The following is a 21,025-nucleotide window of genomic DNA, read 5'->3' as shown; positions in this document are numbered from 1 at the left end:
TGCATGCCACCCAAAAATATTGTTAAATCCTTCCAAATCCAAAATGTCTGTGTTTTCAAGAAGCAGCCATTCTATCTCACACAATTCTCGATCACTTCCATTATTGCAAAAACTCTAATCTTTTATGGGCATTTTTTTTTTTTGCACAAAACTTCCAAAACAATTATAATGAACACTCACACTTCATAATGTCGGTGCCCTTTGCGGGATCACGCACGGGACTACAGTTCCCAGGGAGCTTAGTGGTAAAAGGGGGCTGGCTTGCTTCTCAGTGTTATTATTCAGAGGCTTATGCCCAGCCTCAGTAATCAAGTTTCTTGCTGGGAAGTGGGGCCAACCCCATTTATAAATAGGGGGTGGAGCCGACAATAGGCAGGCAATCGGCTCTGGAGATTCACCCTCTCTACCATACCTTTGTTTAATGTTTCTTGTTTGCAGGTTAACTTTTTCTTCCTGTCTAGCAGGCGCTGCTACGATCTATGGCTGGTTGCTGTTGAAGGACAGGAATAAATTTTCCTGCATTGGCAGGTTTTGTCTTCCCCGTAGCAATTTGTCACAACTTTGGCAGTTATGGCCTTGGGTGGCATCCTATAGTCTTTTCTTCCCTATATGGGGGGGGGGGTGAAGTGGTGACTCACCCCCCTGCATCAGTGATTCCAGTGTCCCCCTCTTAAAGGGGTTATATAATGGGTGTCACTGGCCATACACTGAAAGGTCATCAGTGAACTACCTTGCATGTGGGGATATGGGCTGGGCTGCCTGCTACACTTACATCTCGCAGAATACCCCCATATCCCATTTACCCTGATGTGCCCCAGTTCTCCCCAGCTGGGGGGTGGGAGGGATACATGCCCAAGGCCTAAGCCAAGGTCTTCCTACATTTGGAAATTTAATAAAGTTGTGGCCTAACTTCAATTCCATATAAAGTTTTCAGAGTCTTTATTCCTTCCTTATTATCCCTGGGGGCTGGGGCTGTCGCCGCCTGGTCACACAATGATGTCCATTCAATAACTGGCATAGTTTGCTCCCTTTTATTTTCATCCCATTGTCTCCAATGAGAAGGAGACTTCCTTTAAAATCCTCCACTAAATATCAGGAAAGGTGCTTTCATTTTCATCTTTGCAGCAAGAGTCCAGAAGAATATTGGATAAGGTAGACAGGCTCCACCCTTTCCCTCATACTTGGATTGCAACCTAAGAAAGTCAACATTTTCAGAAGAGTTTGCTGCTAATGTTTTGTTCCATCCCACACAAATCATTGTAGAATGTCAAGCCCGCTAATCGTATTTGGTGAAAAGCTCCCCACCCCCTTCGCTACTCACAAATAGTAGGAATAACTTCAAGATACCCTTTTTCCTCAACCCTACTTTGATGATCAGAGATGGAATTTTTGCAGGACCTCAAACACAATACTTTCTAAAGAAGTTATTTTACTGCAAGCCATGGTTTGTTGCATAATGGTGTGTTATCGAGTGATGTGTACAGGTGCTTTATGTTTGAGAATCATTACGTTAGGGCACGCATCCCAAATATTGTGCTGTCATTGTTCTTTTGGAAGATATTGAAGATCCAGAATTCCTCAGATTTTGTATCTGAATGTAAAGTGTGCATGTGTGTTCAACTTTCAGTCAACCCTTAGGTTGGTTTGCTTAATGTGTGCCAGTTGCTGTGGCTTTCAACACTGAAGGGAGTGCTTGCAGGTTTCAGCCAAGGGAGCTTCATGTATTTTTTAATGAAAAGACAAAACATTTATTTATTTAGACTGAAATCCTATTTTTAAAAAATAAATGGGAATAAGTCATAGACTCAAAGAACTACAGAGTTGGAAAGGACCATGAGAGTCATCCAGTTCAACCCCTTGCAATGTAGGAATCTTTTGCCTGATGTGGGACTTGAACCTACCACAATCCTGAGATTAAGAGTCTCATGCTCTATCAACATGACTATGCACAGGACTCTAAAGTCTGCTGACTCTAATGAGTTCTACTTCTAAGCAGATATGCTTTGTATGGTAAAATTGCAAAGGATTACAGCTGAAGAATGGCTGCATGGAAAACACAGAACATTACTGTTTTACAGTGACACTGAAAGTTTAAGCACATTGAACTTAATACATTATAATTTGACTCATCTTAGAGGTGGGAATCGCTTTCTCTGTCAAGAGTGACATTTCTTCAGGGGTAATCTGTCATAGCCCCCCCCCAATATGTTGGAGCCCCCACTTGTTTCTGGAATCTTCTCCTTCAATATCTGTAATCTCTCCTTGCCATTGAAATGTATTTGGTGTAAGAAGGCAATGCTACTATTTTGTAGTATCACATTTTTCTACCCAGCAATTTTCTCAGGGACACTTTCACTTCCCTGTTTCTCAGGCTATATATGATTGGGTTACACATAGGAACTAAAATGGTATAGAACAAGGAAAGCAACTTATTAATGTCTTCTGTCTCCTTTGACCTAGGACTCAAATATACAATAGTTGCTGAGCCATAAAAGAGAGATACGACAATAAGGTGTGAGGAGCAAGTGGAGAACACTTTCTTCCGACCGTCTGCTGAAGGCATCTTCAGAATAGCAGAAATTATTTTCACATAAGAAGCAAAGATAAGGGAAAAAGGGATGATCAAGAAAACTACGGCAGCTGCAAACACAATTAACTGGTTAACATTGGTGTCACCGCAGGCCAGATCAAGCAGTGGGGGTACATCACAGAATAAGTTATTAATTTCATGAGAGTCACAAAAGGGCAAGGTGAACACTAGATATATTTGTCCTGCATGTATGGACATGTTGACAACCAATGATCCAGTGATGAGTACCAAACAGAATTGCTTGTTCATGATGAGCTTATAATACAAGGGGTTACATATGGCTACATATCGGTCATAAGCCATGGCAGTCAATAGGAAGCACTCTGTGCCTCCTAGTATAAGTAGGAAGTAGATCTGGGCAGCACAGCCAATGAAAGAAATGTTGCTCTTTTCTGCCACTAAATTGGCCGCCATATTCGGCACAGTGACTGAGGTGTAGCAGATCTCCAGGAAAGACAGGTTCCTCAAAAAGAAATACATAGGAGTGTGAAGGGCAGGGTCGGATATTGTAACATAAATGACTAGTCCATTTCCAATTAGAATGCCTGAATATGTGATCAGGAACACAGAAAAGAGCAAACCTTGGAGATCTGGGAGATTTGAGTATCCAAGGAGAATGAAGTCAGAAAACGCAGTGTGATTATCTCGTGCCATATTTGGATCCCTTTAGTCTGAAGAGATGATAATGACAGAAAAAAGAATCAGTCAACCCAAACAAAATTGTTTTACAGTTCCCCTTATCAAAACCTCAGCTACTACAAAGTCCATATTTATCAATCATTGTGACATGTAAGCCCAGAAACAAAATTCATGCCCACACTCAAGTATTTGCTGAAGTGCCCATTCTCTGCATCCTGACATAGGTGCATGCTAGGTTAACCCGCAGTGGTAAAAATGCTTCTTTCTGTAAGCCCCAGTTGTTCATTCCATCTTCCCTATTTTTAGCTCTCATCCCCATGCCACATGAAAATAATTTTGTTCCTGGTGGCTTTCCATTAAGTTTAGGACATTCGGCTGATTGTGTTTTAGTTACCTGCCATGCTTTTGTGGCTGTTGGTATGGTTGTATGTATTTAACTGCTTTACTGTTGATTGTTTTACTGTGTCTTGAATGTTATTAGTTCATCTGAGGATTGTGTTGTTAAGTAGAAAGTTTAGATCTAAAGCATCTGAATAAATAATCCTGTACTAAAAATTCTGACATATCATGCTTTATCTAATTATTTGATCACAAAACTGAGGATTTTTTTATGCTGAGGTCTTGTAAGCTTCATGGGTTGTACAGATTCAATCTTTCTATGTGCACATTCTGTACATTGGCTTCCACACAATCCCATTTTATCAGTCTTGGGAATCCATATTCTAACACAGAAAAAAGTTCCATTCTCCAGAACAGAACAAAATTTCACATAGACAGAGCTAAGATAAATTGCTCAATTATGAATTTACAAAATGAACATTATTAATATTGCATTCCTCTTTATATAATTAAATATTTCAAATATTTATTTTAATTGGCATTTGACCTAAGAATAGAATATATGCCTTAGATTATTCATTGCTATTCTGTCACTTGCCATCCAAAACAGTGTCTGGAGGTCTATAGATGCTGTACAGATTTATTCATTTTTCTGTTGTTCCCACTGTCACTCCTACACTACTTTCCAATTTCTTCTTCTCTTGTGCATGCAAGTATTTCCTGCACCCTTAAAAATAAAAGGGGCAACATGCAACAATAAATGTTACAAGACCAGCCTTAGGTCACAATCCAAACTTCAGATGCTTCTTGGTTGGGCTTTACATGATGGCAGGAATTAATGGAGCCACAGCTGCAGCTGCAGCCCTGACAAGAGTTGCTGCAGGAGTTGGATCCAAACTGGGCCTGTGTCAGGGGCTGGTCTGAATCAGAAGATGGGGGAATGCAATCACAGGAAGATCAGCTTCTAACAGAAGAGGAGGGGAAATATTCACTTCCACTGCTTATGCTGTCCACCACATTGGTATGGCATTGTTACATATATTTCCTAAGGAAGTATGGTTTAGAAATATCTAAATAACTGAAGTGGCAGCCTGGATGGAGGTAGCTAAAAATTCAAAATTAGAGAAAGTGTAAACAATTGATGCTTGGTCAAATAGATAAAACAATAGCAAAGAAATTGTTTTTTACACTGAAACTAGTCAAAGGAAAATCTAAGCTACTGGACTTTCATGTGGTCTGGCGTCCACTTAGGGCTTATATCCCAATGTGTGAACAACAGCTGAATATGTCACAAGCTTTCCTTCAACTATGGAATGAACCATGATGTTTCCTTGCTTGCTTTGACATATAAAAGACTCATTTTTCTACCCATATCCAGATTGGTAAAATAGACAAGTGAAGTATAATTACACTAAGTGATTCATTTAGAATGAGGGAATAGTGGCAGGGTGTTTCTTATCCCTGTTTGTATTATTCTGCTGTTCTTTCTACCCCAATCTATGTATTTTAGAAATATTTTTTATAATAAAGTCAAAATAAATAAACCATCATGACAACTAGTTTTTGAATCAACTGCTTCAATCTGCTGAACTGGCATTGTTACAGGTGTTACAAAATACAAATTGTTTTAACTACTTTTAAAAAGGGAATATCATGCTTTTGGCTATGTTCGGTCTTAGTTATAGTTCTGGTTTAATTCTGAACTGGATGTTTCTTTCTTTTAATATTTGCTGGAAGACTGTATTATTTATTTGTTTCTGATTGTGTGTCATATTGGCATTCTATGGAAGATGCCTTAAGAGAGTCTTTTCACTTAAGGGCAGCATATAAATGTTTTGAATAGATAGATGATAGATAGATAGATGATAGATAGATATAGATGATAGATAGATAGATAGATAGATGATAGATAGATAGATGATAGATAGATAGATAGATAGATAGATAGATGATAGATGATGATGATGATGATAGATAGATAGATGATAGATAGATAGATAGATAGATGATAGATGATAGATAGATAGATATAGATAGATGATAGATAGATCTATAGTAGATAGATGATAGATGATAGATGATAGATAGATAGATGATAGATAGATAGATGATAGATAGATAGATAGATAGATGATAGATGATAGATGATAGATAGATAGATATTTAGTTCTGTGAGCTCTATGCCCAGAGAAATGTGCATAGGTTTGGAAACTTGAAGAACACAACAGGAGGAATCTACTTGTCTATAAGGTATGTGAAATGGAAAATAAAAGAAAAAGACTCAGTGATTGAAAACACTTCTGAAATCCTGGTGCAAATATACAGTTAAGCAGAACAAAAGTACCATCCTACCTGTGTTGTGAGTAAAGAGTTTCATTTCAACATTTTATTTCCTTGAGGGTCCATAAGAATGCATCATTTTGCTCAAAGAGAAAAGCAACTCATTCTGAATGTACATGTTACAAACCAACCATTTAGATATTTTAAATACATTTGACAGTTATGTTAATCCAAAGGGATAAGTTTGAGAAAGACACTTAAAAATGATATGCAATTAAATATTTGTATACATACACATATGTAGAAATGCAATTGTGGGTGTTATCTAGGGAAATTGTCTCAACTGTAATGGACTTTCATTAGAAAACGTCTAATTAAATTTTGGCAATAGGAAGCAGTTTCTTTAGGCAACTTTTCCTGAAAAATCTAACTCTGATGTGAGAAATCTAGGAGCCTTGATATAGGTTACCCAGAAGTAAGGGTACACATTAGCTTGTAATCATGTCAATTTTCAAAGCAAATTAAATAGCCTTAAAAGAAATGTGCTTCACCTATTCAAACATCCTCCCATAAACTTCCCATGGGAATAATTCCAGGAGAAAGAGAGAGGCAGACAATGACCACCTCAGAGCTTCTTCCAGCTAAACTGCCCTCCCTCTACAACACACAGGACCATGTACCATCAACTGTCCAGTGAGAATTATTCCAGGAGGCAAAAGGCCACCCCAGAGATTGCTTCAGTGGAACTTCCTTCTCCCCCCCCCCAGTCTATTTCTATAAAATGTTGATTTCCTTGAGTCAAAATGAGAGTACCCCTAAACATTTTTTTAATATACAGTGGTACCTCGGGTTACATACGCTTCAGGTTACATACGCTTCAGGTTACAGACTCCGCTAACCCAGAAATAGTGCTTCAGGTTAAGAACTTTGCTTCAGGATAAGAACAGAAATTGTGCTCTGACGGCGCAGCGGCAGCAGGAGACCCCATTAGCTAAAGTGGTGCTTCAGTTTAAGAACAGTTTCAGGTTAAGAACAGACCTCCGGAACGAATTAAGTACTTAACCCGAGGTACCACTGTATAGAAAAAAAGCACTGAGAAAATCCATCCATCAATCTCCCCCAAATGTCTCCACGAAGGAGGTATTTGGTGAACCATCACAGGAGATGAATGATAAAACTGAAAGGGCCCTTTCTGTCCACATCAAAGTCTGTTTTATTGCAATTCCTCTTTATATTTTAATCAGCAACAATTTTATTTGTTATTGTTCTTTGCTGCCTTAGGAACCCTTGGTGGAAAGACAAGCCATTGAGTTGTGTAGCTTACTGAGAAACAATGGGTATGGAAAGGTCACAAATCATATTGCCAGAAGCAGGGAAGTGGTAGAGGCATTGAATGCAAGGGATAAGGGAGTGAAAAACAGTTGCTAAAGTCCCCAACAAGTTTAATTGTTGCCTGCCACTTTTGGGGGGGAGGGGGGAAGCAGAAGTATAAATTTCAGGTAGGGTTGCCATATTTTTAAGAGCAAAAAAGAGGACACATTTGATGACTTCTACTTTTAACTATGGATCGCTATGAAGACTCTACCCATGAAAAAGAGGATGTGGCCTGGAAAAAAGAGGACATGGCAACTCTAATCTTCCTAATTATCATTCTGAAAAAAATACACCATTATGGCTTTCTAAAATTTAGGATACTATTATACTGCCCCAGATGATGAAAATTTTATTTTCTGAAACTGTTTTGGTTATAACAAAATATTTTGAGTACATTCAAAACATTGTATCACATTTTTTTGCTCAGCAATTTCACCAGGGAAGCCTTCACTTCCCTGTTTCTCAGGCTATATATGATTGGGTTACACATAGGAACTAAAATGGTATACAACAAGGAAAGCAACTTATTAATGTCTTCTGTCTCCTTTGACCTAGGACTCAAATATACAATAGTTGCTGAGCCATAAAAGAGAGATACCACAATGATGTGTGAGGAACAAGTAGAAAACACTTTCTTCCGGCTTTCCGCTGAAGGCATCTTCAGAATAGCAGAGATTATTTTGACATAAGAGGCAAGGATTAGGAAAAAGGGCATGATTATCAAAAGCATGGCAGCTACAAACACACTCACTTTATTAATGTTGGTGTCAGCACAGGCCAACTCAAGCAATGGGGGGATATCGCAGAATAAACTGTTGATTTCACGAGAGTCACAAAAGGGCAGAATGAACACTAGATAGGTCTGTCCTACGTGTATTGGCATATTGACAGCCAATGCTCCAGCAATGAGACCTAAACAGAATTGCTTGCTCATAATGAGTTTATAATGTAAAGGGTTACAGATGGCCACATATCGGTCGTAAGCCATGGCAGCGAGAAGCAAGCACTCAGTGCCTCCTAGTAAAAGCAAGAAATAGATCTGGGCAGCACAGCCATGGAATGAAATTCTCTTGTTTTCCACAATGAAATTGACCAGCATCTTTGGAAGGGTGACTGAGGTGTAGCAGATCTCCAGAAAAGACAGGTTCTTCAAGAAGAAATACATAGGGGTGTGAAGGGCAAGGTCAGTTTCAGTAACGCAGATGATTAGTCCATTTCCTATCAGAATTTCTGTATAGCTGAATAGGAACACCAGAAAGAGCAAACCTTGGAGATCTGGGAGATCTGAGTATCCAAGGAGAATGAAGTCAGAAAATGCAGTGTGATTTTCTTGTGCCATATTTGGTCTAAAGAGATAGTCATGACAGAGAAGACACATTAACCAGTGCAAGCAAAATTTCTATATATTTCCCCTACTCACAAATTGTCTTCTTCAAAGCTGCTAGCATAGGGATGCAGAACCTGTGGCTCTTCAGATGTTGTTGTACTCCAGGTCCTATCAGCATGAACCGCTATGAGCAAATGTCAAGGAAGATGGGAACTGGAGTCCAACAGCATCAAGAGTATGTGTGTGCCGCTTTCCCATTCCTTTGCTAGAGTGTGCAGACTTATTTATTATTTTATGATGTAGGCCTATATAGAAAATCCATGCCCACATCCTAAAATCTGGTGAAGAGGCTCTTCTCCCCATCCTAATGTAAGTGGGTGCTGGATTGTTTTGGAGCCACGAGAAGAACTTTTCTGTAGCTACTCCCTGGTTTTTCAGCTCTTCCTCGCCGCTGCCCTATCTATATTTTTACCTTCTATTACCCAGCTAAGTGAAGAGAATGCAGTTCAGGTTGGCTTTTCATTAAGTTTGGTATTTTATGCTGATTCTGTTTTAGTTATCTGCTTGGCTGTTTATGTTTTGGGGAATTTAACTGATCCATTTATAATTGTTTTACTGTATGTCTGAATTTTGTTACCCACCTTGATCACCATGGTGGTAAGAGGCTTTTCTGTAGCCCAATAATGAATGTTGGAAACATTATGCTTTTATCTGTTAGTGGTCATACCTAGAGGTTGGCTAGGCTGGCCACTCCCAAGGGTGCAGGCCTGGTGTGTGTGCCAAAATCAAAGTATCACAGAACTATAGAATTATCACAGTCAGGAGTGACCTTGGAAGGTCATTTGTTTCAACCTTCTGCTCAGTGCAGGAGGTACAATGTAGAATGCACAATGAAGGATACAAGTGCAGAATCCCTGAGAGATGGTTGTCCAGCCTCTGCTTAAAATGATGACAAAGCTAGGTGAAAATGAAATACATGAGCAAAGACCCAAGAATGCAGTCTGGGAGATGAGGTGCACCAGGACCCACATCCCAGTTCTTAAACCTGAGAGTCTGGAGAAGCAAAGTCCAATCAAGTATTGGAAATGGAGCAGGGAAGGAAATGTTGTTGTAGATATGAGAACAGCTTTGACCCTTTTAGAAATATTCCAGACCCTCTCCCTGAATGTTTAGCTTTAATTTGTAAAATCATGTCTCTGGCCCTTTTACTTTTGGAGATTTAAGGGAAAGCATGTGGACAGGCAATTACTCGTTAAGAAATTAACTTATTCCTCCCTTCAGGTGTACTGGCCAACGCATGCAAAATGTTCAGGTGGCCACTCACAAAGTTGCTGGCCAGACCTGCCTTGCTTCAGCAAGGTGGTGGACTCATGTGGCTTCACATCATATCCCAAGAGCATAAGCACTTACATATATACTTTGTAAAAAGCTATTTTCCTCCCCCCAAAAGTGATCTAGTGAAATTACTTTAAACTTCTTAAACTACATGGATGTTGTGTTCAAAGCTTACTTGTTCCGTCTCTCTTGAGTCTCCAATCTCCACTGACCCGTCTCACCACAAGCATTTCCTGTTACAGACTACCCAGGAAGGATCAAAAGTAGCTCTGCTCAAATTGAAGGGAGCAGAAAGTTAGTCAGAGCCGGGGCTTTCCTACTCTGGAGTGGAAGCGAGGCAAGAGAGCAAACAGAGAATCAGTTTATCTTTGTTCTCATTATATTCATGTTTACTTGATCAAATGGGAGGTGCCAATTAGAAGGAGAAGGGAGTATATCTCTGTTGGTTACGTCACTTCTTTCTGTGCTGTGCAATCACCACATCATGCACCAATGTCTACCTAGTCAAAAACTCAATGACATTCCTTCTAGAATGCTAGTTACTATATGATTCACTTACATAGGAACATATGAAGCTGCATCACACCACGTTGGAACATTGGGCCCTTTAGCTCACTACAGCCTACACAGACTACACAGGGTCTCAGATAGAAGTCTTTCCTCAGCCCTACCTGGAGATGCTGTGGTTTGAACCTAGGAGCTCTTGCCTGCATAGCATGGGCACTGAGAAACAGTCCTTAAGTAGCATAGTCTAATATTGCAGACTAGGTTCTACTGTGGGAACATAGCCAATCCTACTCACTCTCTCACACACATGTGCGCACACACACATGAGGGAGAGGTAGGGGGCATACATGGACATAGTCTCTGCTTCACAAGATGATCCATGCAAATCAACTGAGAAGGAAGATCTATTGCCTGCACTCCACTAATCAAATTATTTTACTACCACCACCACCACCAAATTGGTGGAGTCTTGTGAGACATTTAACAAAATAATGTTTGAGCACCCCAAATGTGCATTACAACCTCTGGACTATAAAATCATAGTAAAGGAAGTGATCCCCAAGTGTTGTTGTTTACAAAGAATTGTGTGGTATGGCAGGTCTTCCCTGGTCTTCATTCTCACAATCAACCACTGTATCATTAAGAACAGCTCTGTGACCACCTGAAAGTGGTCATAATGTGCCGTGACTTCCTGGGGATTTGTATGGGGGGGCAGTGGCAATGGCTGCTGACATGTAGCCAGGCATCTCCCCCCCCCCATACAATGACACTATATACACAGTGATGCGTCCATCCCAAACTGTAATATCCCATCCCCTCATGTAATCAAAGAAAACGACTCTTTTTTATTATACATATTTATCCACATTGTAATTTAAAATTGTTGCAAGCTGCCCTTGTATAGAAACAAAATGGTTGGGCTACTAATCTGCATGTAAAACAGGTAAGGCTATCCCATGGCCCATATTTGGCCACCAGGAGGCTTTCATGACCCACAGAGACTAAACTCCCCCCCCCCATTCTGCATACTTTACAGCAGCCACTAAAGCAGCAGTGGCGTATTTAGGGAAGTGGGACCAGTTCTACTGCACTGTGCGCCAAGCCTAGGGGGCACCACAGACTGTTGTAACTATGTTGAAGTGAAGTGAGCAGAACAGAAGGCGAGAGGTGAAAGAGGGGCGGGACCAAATTTTAACTTCACACAGGGTGCCACTGAATTTGAAAGACCAAAGTCCGCCCTTGACAGCAGCAGGTTCAAGCAGTTTTTGCAAAACAAGCCTTGCCGTTTTTAACTTCCACATTGTTTCCGAGAACCCTTGAGTGTCTTGCTGCTATTTGGGGGTGATTTCCCCCAAGATCCTTTGGGTTATTTCCCTCCAAAATCAGTGTGCATGACCCTTAATGGCACTGTTTATTTTCATGTTCAAAGGCCTCCCATTGCCCTTTGTGAACTGTCATTGTTTGTCTTCAGCCACTAACAAAGCTCCATAGTTAGGTGTGGTGCTTCAGCTGTCAAAGAGAGGTGCACTTAAACATGAGATACCAAATGCATCACTGGGGTGTTCTTGGGACAAAGCAAAATATTGTATCCTGCAGGTGATGCCAACTGAAATGCACTTAGTAGTGAGCAAAGTGCTCTGTGATATAATTGAGGATCAGTGTTAGAGGAAATGAATGCAGAGGGGAAATGAGAGTTATTAAGGATTTGGAAAGGCAATGTAAATGGACTGAGTTGACTTCCACATTGAGTGGGCTTCTGGATTTCTCAGGAATGCTCCTTGCTTTTAAGTAAGAGTAGCTGAAACATAAATTATTGTCTTTTTTTCTCCCCCCCCCTTTGAGTGCTTGTCTTTTCTATAGCTGCGTGTCCCTGCATGTCCCTTTGTGTGTGAGAGAGGGCTGTTGCTTTTCCTGCACTCCCCCCTTGTAAATTGTTCCAATCTTTGACATTCCTCCATTTCAAGAAAGCCCAGGCCCTGTGCAGGTGGAAAGGGCAGGCAAGACAGTGATGGCAAAGAGCAACCCCACTAGACACTTACAGCAAGCAATTAATTCCAGCTAGTCATAGGTTTGAGTTTTGTTTGTGTCTGAATGCAATTTCTGTTCTCCTTAATTGATGGAGAATGGTAAAAGGGTGGATTTTTTTGTTGCACCACTGCAAACCCCTCAAAAACACTACTTGCTTACCACAAGATTTGTAGGGCTGACACATCAGAACTCTGCTAATGATTGACAGGCCATTCCCTCTTCCAGAGGACCATGGGGATTTCTAGTTCAGTGAGAAGAAATGAAATTTCTAGTAGAAAAGTTCTCTGTGGCTTTCTCACCAAACTGCAGTTCCTGTGATTCTTTATGGAAGTCATGACAGAAATTACTTTTTTATTTTGTCTAGTCATTCATCCACCTCTTCCGCTCAGCCTCAATCAGCATAGCTAATGGTCATGGATGGTGGCAGTTATTCGTCATCTGAAGGGTCGTAGTTTCTTAACCAATGTTCTTGTTCAAAATCCTTTATTAGGCATATCACACCTCACATTAACAAACAAACATCATATACAGACTGTATAAAATACGGGCTCGGCGAACACAATTTATCCCAGTCCTATTCTTAACTCCAAGAAATAAATCGATGTACATAAATAATATAATACAACACAGCAACATCACCTACCATTAAAAACCACTAAGTCTCTTTATCATGGCCCATTCTTTCTTCATGGACTTAGCCTGCCTATTATTGTTTTAAGGGCTCCTTTCACTTCCTTATTTCTCAGGGTATAGATAATAGGGTTTAACATTGGGGTCACCACTGCATAGAGAAGGATGATTAATTTATTATTCCTACTTCCCATTTCTGATGAGGAAGAAGTGTTCCCTAAATACATTGCACTACATGTTTCATAGAACAGAGAGACCACTATGATGTGGAACAAGCAAGTGGAGAATGCTTTGCTCCTGCCCTCAGCAGAAGGCATTGCGAGAATAGCAGAAATTATATGAATATATGAAATAAGGATCAGTAAGAAAAGGATCATCACCACAGAAGTAGCAACCACCAAAAGTTCAATCTCATTCACAGAGGTGTCCCCACAGGCCAGCTTGATTAACGGCACAATGTCACAGAAGAAGTGGTCAATTGTGTTGGAATGACAGAAAGTTAACCTGAGCATCAACATGGCCTGTATGAAAGCTACGATGGTCCCACCAAGCCATGAACCAGCTACTAGTCCTATACACACTCTCTGGCTCATTATTAGGAAGTAACGTAAGGGGTAACATATTGCTACATAGCGACAATATGCCATGGCTGTCAAAAGGAAGGACTCAGCAGTTCCTGAAAGAGCAAAGAAGTACATCTGCAGAAGGCATCCAGGGTAGGAGATGCTTCTGGTGTCCAACATAAAGTTAGCCAACATCTTGCGCACAGTGACTGAAGTGTAGCAGACCTCTAGGAAGGACAGGTTTCTGAGAAGAAAATACATAGGGGTGTGTAATGTTGGACAGGCTCCTATTAGAGTAAAGATAAGACCATTTCCCATTATAGATACTAAGTAGAAGGTCAATATTACAGCAATGAGCAAAGTCAGATTCCAATTTTCTCCCCATCTTCAGTCCTTAAGTTTTATGAAGATGTGAGAAGAAAAGAAGAAAAGATGTGGGAAGAAAAGAAGTATACTGCAAAATGAATATTATTATTCTATAGCTTCTAGAAGGAAAAAATGAAACAAGGTGTGTTTTTGTATCCCTTATCATTTGCTGATATCAAAATCTGCCACTGGAGATTCATTTGTTTAGTTCCAAATTCCTGCACACTTTGTTGTCACATGGGAACTGGATGCAAAAATGCAGAGGTGTGAACAGAGAGAGAGCAGCAAAACAAAAACACCATATTGGGAGGCATAGGTTATTCTGGATACTTCAAAGGTGCACATGCATTTGAAGGTTGCTGTTTTTACAATCAAGCAGCATATAAACTTTGTGAAATAAATACATGTTTACTTTTTTATTTTATTAATTAAATTTGTATACTGCCCTTCATCCAAAGATCTCAGGGTGGTTCACAGCATAAAAATACAGACTAAAACTACAAAGTATATACTAAAAACAAGAGCAGAAACAAAGCAAAATAATGCCCCCTTTCCTAAACATATTTAAAAGGACATACTCTGTTAATCAGCCCAAGACCTGATGGAAGAGAAACATTTTTGCTTGGTGCCTAAAGATGTATAATAAAGGTGCCAGCTGAACCTCCCTGGGGAGAGTGTTCTGCAAATGGGGAGCCACCGCAGAAAAGGTTCATTCTCGTGTTGCCATTCCCTGGACCACAAATGGAGCAGGCACATGGAGAAGGGCTTCAGACGATGACTGGGTTGGTTTACATGAGAGACTGTCTGTGAAGTCTTGCAGTTCTGAGCCATTTAAGGCTTTATGGGTCTAAACCAGCACTTTGAATTGGACCCCGAAACTAAATGGCAGCCACTGCAGTTAGGGCAGGATTGGTGTCCTATGCTCAAACCAAGTCGTTCCAGAGAGCAACCTGGTCACTGAATTCTGCACCAACTGAAGTTCCCATACCATCCTCAGAAACAGATGAGTGAAGTTGTTGTAGCAAGAGAGTTGTATATTTCATTTAGAGCACACTCCAGGTAAAGCAAATCAAGTTTATGTCTCATTAATTTAAATGACGTAACAAAAAAAACCAAAAAAAAACCAAGGACCAGTGTAACTCTCTGGCTGAAATCAATTTTTATATTTTAAAAACTTTCTCCACCTGGATTCTGTCATTGTTTTCAGTGTTGTTTTGTTTGTTTGTTTCATCCTTTCCTTTTACAATGTGTATAATTCTGTATACATACAGATACTAATGACCTGCAGTACTTAGGTATGACATAGAATAGTAAAGAAAAGGTAGAATTAACTTTACAATCTAGAAAAAATATTTTTTCTGACCATCAGCCTCTTCAGGTAATCTTTCACTTCTTTGTTCCTGAGGCTATAGATTAAAGGGTTCATCATAGGGCAAACAACAGTGTAAAAAAATGAGAGCACTCTGCCAGTTTCCACTGAATAATCAGATTTAGGTCTTAAATATGCTAAAACTCCAGCTCCATAGAACAGAGTTACCACTGTGATGTGAGAAGAACAAGTGGAGAAGGCTTTGCTTCTGCTGGTGGCAGAGGACATCTTCATGATAGTATGGGTGTAGGAGATGAGAATAAGCATAAAGGAAAGAAAGAGGGGGGTTTGCCCTGCCGGACTTAAAACTTTACTATGAAGCAGCAGCCTTTTGCTGGCTGAAAGACTGGCTACTTCTTGAGAACACAGACATTTTGGACCTAGAAGGGTTCAATAATAGATTTGGTTGGCATGCATATATATGGTATGACAAGGTAAAAATTCATAAAAGCTTCAAAAACCATATTGTTAGGAAAGCATTATATAATGTTTGGATTCGTTATAAAGATTTGTTGGAAAATAAAACCCCTAGGTGGCTGTCACCAATGGAGGCTAAGGAAGTTAAAAAACTTAATATGGAATCTAAATGGCCAAAATATTGGGAAATTGTAGAACAAGAAGATGGAAATGTGAAATTACAGAGTTATGAGAAAATGAAGTTTAAAGTAAGAGATTGGCTACATTATTACCAGATAAATGAAGTCTTCAAACAGGACAGGAAAATTGGCTTCCAGGTGGAGAAGTCAAAGTTAGAAACAGAATTGTTAGAACCCAATACGAAGAACCTGTCTAGAATGTATAACTTGCTGCTGAAATGGAATACACAGGATGAAATGGTTAAATCAGCTATGATTAAATGGGCACAGGACATTGGTCATGACATTGTGTTTGCTGACTGGGAACAGTTATGGACCACCGGTATAAAATTTACGGCATGTAATGCCTTAAGAGAGAATATTATGAAAATGATTTATAGGTGGTACATGACCCCAGTCAAGCTTGCAAAAATTTATCATTTGCCCAATAATAAATGTTGGAAATGTAATGAAACTGAAGGTACTTTCTATCACCTTTGGTGGACGTGCCCAAGGATTAAGGCCTTCTGGGAAATGATATATAACGAAATTAAGAAGGTGCTTAAGGGTACCTTTCACAAAAAACCAGAGGCTTTTCTCCTGGGCATGGTAGGCCAATTGGTGTTAAAGAAAGATAGGATGTTTTTTATGTATGCTACAACAGCAGCAAGAGTTCTACTAGCAAAGTATTGGAAGACACAAGAACTACCCACACTGGAAGAGTGGCAGACGAAGGTGATCGAGTATATGGGACTAGCAGAGATGACGAGCAGAATCCGTGACCAAGGGAAAGAGACGGTGGAAGAAGATTGGAAGAAATTTAAACTTTATCTTAAAAATTCTTGTAAAATTATTGAGTGTTAAAATGTCAGGGGTAAAGCATAACAGATTTGCAGCGATAAATGATTGGAGAGGAAAGAAAGAGGTTATAGAAAGGAACTAATAAGTAATTGGGACCAGGGGTTGCTGGAAAAAATTCAAAACAGGGATGCAGAAAAGGGAGGCATGGGGAAGTCGCTGAAACTGGGTATATGAAAAAATTTATGAAATTATACATGTTTATATGTTTGTTTGTTTGTGTTTGTCTTTTGTATTGTTTTATATTATATGTTGAAAAACCAATACAAATTTTACAAAAAAAAAAAGAGAATAAGCATAAAGGGTAGCATTATGAAGACTACAGTGACAGTGAACATTATGATCTCATTCTTAAAAGTGTCTGAACAGGCAAGACTCAGAAGTGGTGGAAGGTCACAGAAGAAGTGGTTGATCCTGTTGGGCCCACAGAAAGGTAGAGTGAATATGAATGTTACTGGTACCAAAACCACCAGCACTCCAGTGAGCCAGCAGGCCACAGAAATCTTCAGACAAATGGTCTTGTTCATAATGACTGTGTAATGCAAAGGGTGACATATTGCCACGTAGCGATCATACGCCATGGCGGCCAACAAGCAACATTCTGCTATTCCGAGGGAACCAAAGAAATACATTTGTGTGGCACAGCCAATGAATGAGATGCTCATGTCTTCCGACAGAAGATTTGAGAGCCATTTGGGGATTATTGTCGAGGTGTAACCAATCTCCAAGACAGATAAATTCCGAAGGAAGAAATACATGGGGGAATGAAGAGCAGAATTGGTTAAAGTAGCAATGATGATGAAAGTGTTTCCCATCAAGATCATAAGGTACAAAGTCAGCACCAGCAGGAATAGGATGATCTTTATAGAATGTACATCAGTTAACGGCTCAAAAATGAATTGAGACACAGACGACTGGTTCCTACCATCCATGTTTATAGTTCAAAGCATTATCATCAAGATCTTTTCCCTCATTCAGAAAAACTCTTTTTCCCCCACAGCAGGTTGCATCTAATTAAAATAAGAAAAAAATGTAAATATATGGTACCCAAATGCATGTTGATAGTGAATAATGACAGTAAACATTGTGCCTGCAGCAGCACTTGGGAGGGGGCTGAAAAATGAAGCAAAGTTAGGTGTTTGATGGCACTTTACTCCTCTTCAAATTGAAGTCTGATGCCAATAAAGTCAGATCAGGTCTCCCACAAAGTTTCACATCACTTTGCTTTGTTTTGTTTTGTTTCTGTTTTATTTTGCTCCTTTTAGCTCTTTCCCCCTATGTCCATGGGCTTTGGCAAAGGCAATATTCTGTGTAAGCTCTCCTTACCAGTTCTAATGGAAGACTTTCCTTCACTCCAGACACAGACAAGCACAAGAAAGCTAACCTGGTCATGTGAAGCAGCTAATGTTTTAGAAATGCGCAAGCAAGAATACATACCACTTGGTGCTTCCTAATTATTTTAAGCTAAGAAGAACAAGATACAAACCCCTGCTCCCCATTTAGAAAATACGAAAGTAATGTGATTTTTGGAGTTTCAATTGAATCATCATTATTTACATTTCTTAGTTGCTTTTTGCCATGACAACTCAAAGGAATTTACAATATTTTAGGCAACCCCCCCCCCATGCATACTGTCACATGCTACCCCAATCTCTGAAAGGCGCAAGATTCCAGGAGTTTGAGGCACTTACCCAGGGTTCGGTTTCCTTGGAATGAGGGACAGCGGAGACAGTGGTGGCTGCATGATCTATGGTTTACACATATATAAAACCTGAGCCTAAGCACCCCAAAAGGTCATGCTTCTCCCATATTCACAGCCTTTTGATCAAACAGGAAACAAACATGGCTCTCACTCTCTGGCTTTTGTCTGCTTCTAGTCCAGCTCATACATACGCAACTGCCCTGGTCTTTGTTTTTCCTCACTACCAGCAAGGTACTCTCTAGCACAAAGCCACTTCGTTTGTTATACTGATGACCATACTTGTGGCCATTAACTCAACAAGAATATTGCCTGGCTGATTCAACAGTGCAATTCTCCATTGGATTTTTAACACTTGCAGGTCCCAGGACCCCAGAAATTAGAAGGGACTCAGGCACCATGCAGGCTAACCCTCCAAGTTCACAACAATACATACATTTAAACCAGCATGTGTCATGTGTCTCATGTCCATAACTCTCCCAGGAAGACTCACCTGGCTATTTAAATAATCTATGGCATTTTAAATGGGGGATATTTTTTGTTTGATGCTATGGTATATATTTTGTGTTCTTATATTGTAAATCACCCTGTGAACCTCAGATGAAGGGCAGTATAGAATTTTGATAAATAATAATAAATAAATACATAAATAAATAACCAATATTAGTTATTTCACTACCTGACATCATGATGATTGTAATCATGATGATTAGAAAATACTTACCACAGTGTAAATCCACCAAGAGTGATTAGGCAGAGGAGTGAAGGACAAAATGCTCACAGTTCAGTCAAATGTGTTCCGAAGCAGAAACCACTATGCATTCTAGTGTCAGAAATGCTGGCTATTTCCAGGAACTATGTAGATGTGCATTCAATCTCAGAAATACATAATCCATATAATTTATATCAAGGCTTGAGGGACTAACTAACACTGAAATCCTATGTTTATCTATGCTCACAGGTAAGAGGGTATCAGACTACAGCATTAGCCTATGTCCAAGCCATACAGTCTCCTGCAGTACTCCTGTGTTACCATTTCCCACTAGTATGCTAGTGGATGTTCCTAGTGGATGTTCCAAGATGAGCTGTGGGAGAAACACAAATATTAAGATACTTGTGTTTCTTAATATTTAATAGCCAGTGTGGTGTAGTGGTTAGCCATGGTAGTCTCGTAATCTGGGGAACCGGGTTCGCGTCTCCGCTCCTCCACATGCAGCTGCTGGGCGACCTTGGGCCAGTCACACTTCTTTGAAGTCTCTTAGCCCCACTCACCTCACAGAGTGTTTGTTGTGGGGGAGGAAGGGAAAGGAGAATGTTAGCCGCTTTGAGACTCCTTAAAGGGAGTGAAAGGCGGGATATCAAATCCAAACTCTTCTTCTTCTTCTTCTTCTTCTTCTTCTTCTTCTTCTTCTTCTTCTTCTACTTGACTTAATTATTTTGGGATTAGTGACATATGAAGAATGAAACAAATGGTGTATTTTTCATTCTAAATAGATAGTTGGGTAGGACACTAAAATAATCTGCCTTTACAGACATTTTCTTAAAAGTCTATGCTACAAAACTGAAGTCATTGCAGTAGAATATCCTATGTCATCTACAATCCAAAATTAATACCCCATGTTGTCTACAAAATAACACCTTTATAAATGCACAAAGCTTTCTGTGCTCCATCTGTTCCTCACTATTCAAAAATCAATGATATCTGTGGTACAACACCAAGGCAAAAGTGGTCAGGAAACCTATTACTAAAAATCTAGAAGGGTATGGTTATTTAAAATACACCCTAGTGTGAGGATTTCTACCTTTTATTTATCAGGGAAAGCAGGCTGTTTGGAAGAATCACCACCATATCCTTCCCCATAGTCACTTTTCAACCTTTCTTGCATCTGTTGAGATTGGCCCTCTAGAGAGATAACTGATTAATTGTTTAGGATCTCCAAGAAAAATCATACATATATATTCCTTTGATGGGTTGAAAAAAATCATTAATCATCTGCCACATTCAAATCTTCAAATGGCTACAATGGACACTAGAGGCTCCATCCTGTTCTTTTAGTTGCTTACAACTATTCACCATAATTGTTAAACAACTAAGTATTATTAGTATTGTTTACAGCAGATATTACTTAATATTTATTCATGTAGGATCAAACAGTTGCTTGTTCTGTTCATTGATATAGACACTACTGGGGCCTACCACCCTTGCTCGCATTGCTTGCCAACCTGGTCAGCCCCCACCATCATCAAAACCCCTTTCTTTACACCTTGCCAAAATACACCATCCCCTCACTGATCAGGTGGCGCTGTGGTCTAAAACACTGAGCTGCTTGGGCTTGCCAATCAGAAGGTTGGCAGTTCAAATCCCTGCAACGGATTCAGCTCCCATTGCTCTGTCCCAGCTTCTGCCAACCTAGCAGTTCAAAAGCATGCCAGTGCAAGTAGATAAATAGATACTGCTGCAGCAGGAAGGTGAACAGTGTTTCCGTGCCCTCTGGTTTCCATCATAATGTTCTGTTGTGCCAGAAGCGGTTTAGTCATGCTGACCA

The 21,025-nt window shown here is 39.9% G+C and overlaps 4 protein-coding genes across 4 annotated transcripts; all 4 read right to left on the bottom strand.

The window, feature by feature from the left end:
* Nucleotides 1–2,314: 2,314 nt before the first annotated feature.
* Nucleotides 2,315–3,244, bottom strand: LOC128400144 (olfactory receptor 10AG1-like). Its single transcript, XM_053362183.1, has one exon. It carries the CDS (start codon nucleotides 3,242–3,244, stop codon nucleotides 2,315–2,317), a length of 930 nt encoding a protein of 309 aa, XP_053218158.1.
* A 4,387-nt stretch (nucleotides 3,245–7,631) lies between these two features.
* LOC128400130 (olfactory receptor 10AG1-like) lies at nucleotides 7,632–8,570 on the bottom strand. Its single transcript, XM_053362160.1, has one exon. It carries the CDS (start codon nucleotides 8,559–8,561, stop codon nucleotides 7,632–7,634), a length of 930 nt encoding a protein of 309 aa, XP_053218135.1. The 5' UTR covers nucleotides 8,562–8,570.
* A 4,535-nt stretch (nucleotides 8,571–13,105) lies between these two features.
* On the bottom strand, nucleotides 13,106–13,807 carry LOC128400350 (olfactory receptor 1-like). Its single transcript, XM_053362500.1, has one exon. The coding sequence runs from the start codon at nucleotides 13,805–13,807 to the stop codon at nucleotides 13,106–13,108; it is 702 nt and encodes a 233-aa protein (XP_053218475.1).
* A 1,504-nt stretch (nucleotides 13,808–15,311) lies between these two features.
* LOC128399684 (olfactory receptor 10A4-like) lies at nucleotides 15,312–17,712 on the bottom strand. Its single transcript, XM_053361349.1, has 2 exons — nucleotides 17,085–17,712; nucleotides 15,312–15,619 (listed from the first exon to the last, which is right to left on the bottom strand). Exons 1-2 carry the CDS (start codon nucleotides 17,710–17,712, stop codon nucleotides 15,312–15,314), a joined length of 936 nt encoding a protein of 311 aa, XP_053217324.1.
* Nucleotides 17,713–21,025: the final 3,313 nt, after the last annotated feature.

Source organism: Podarcis raffonei, chromosome 13 (genome assembly GCF_027172205.1).
Source record: "Podarcis raffonei isolate rPodRaf1 chromosome 13, rPodRaf1.pri, whole genome shotgun sequence".
In the NCBI taxonomy this organism is placed as follows: domain Eukaryota; kingdom Metazoa; phylum Chordata; class Lepidosauria; order Squamata; family Lacertidae; genus Podarcis; species Podarcis raffonei.
This window is presented reverse-complemented; position numbering and strand designations above follow the sequence as displayed.

Excerpts from the sequence above, each read along its gene's own strand:
- LOC128400130 (XM_053362160.1), bottom strand. The coding sequence starts at position 8,561 with ATGGCACAAGAAAATCACACTGCATTTTCTGACTTCATTCTCCTTGGA.
- LOC128400350 (XM_053362500.1), bottom strand. The coding sequence starts at position 13,807 with ATGTTGGCTAACTTTATGTTGGACACCAGAAGCATCTCCTACCCTGGA.
- LOC128399684 (XM_053361349.1), bottom strand. The coding sequence starts at position 17,712 with ATGGATGGTAGGAACCAGTCGTCTGTGTCTCAATTCATTTTTGAGCCG. Across the intron at positions 15,620-17,084 it reads TGTAGTCTTCATAATGCTAC|CCTTTATGCTTATTCTCATC; the intron begins CCTTTATGCTTA and ends CCCTCTTTCTTT.
- LOC128400144 (XM_053362183.1), bottom strand. The coding sequence starts at position 3,244 with ATGGCACGAGATAATCACACTGCGTTTTCTGACTTCATTCTCCTTGGA.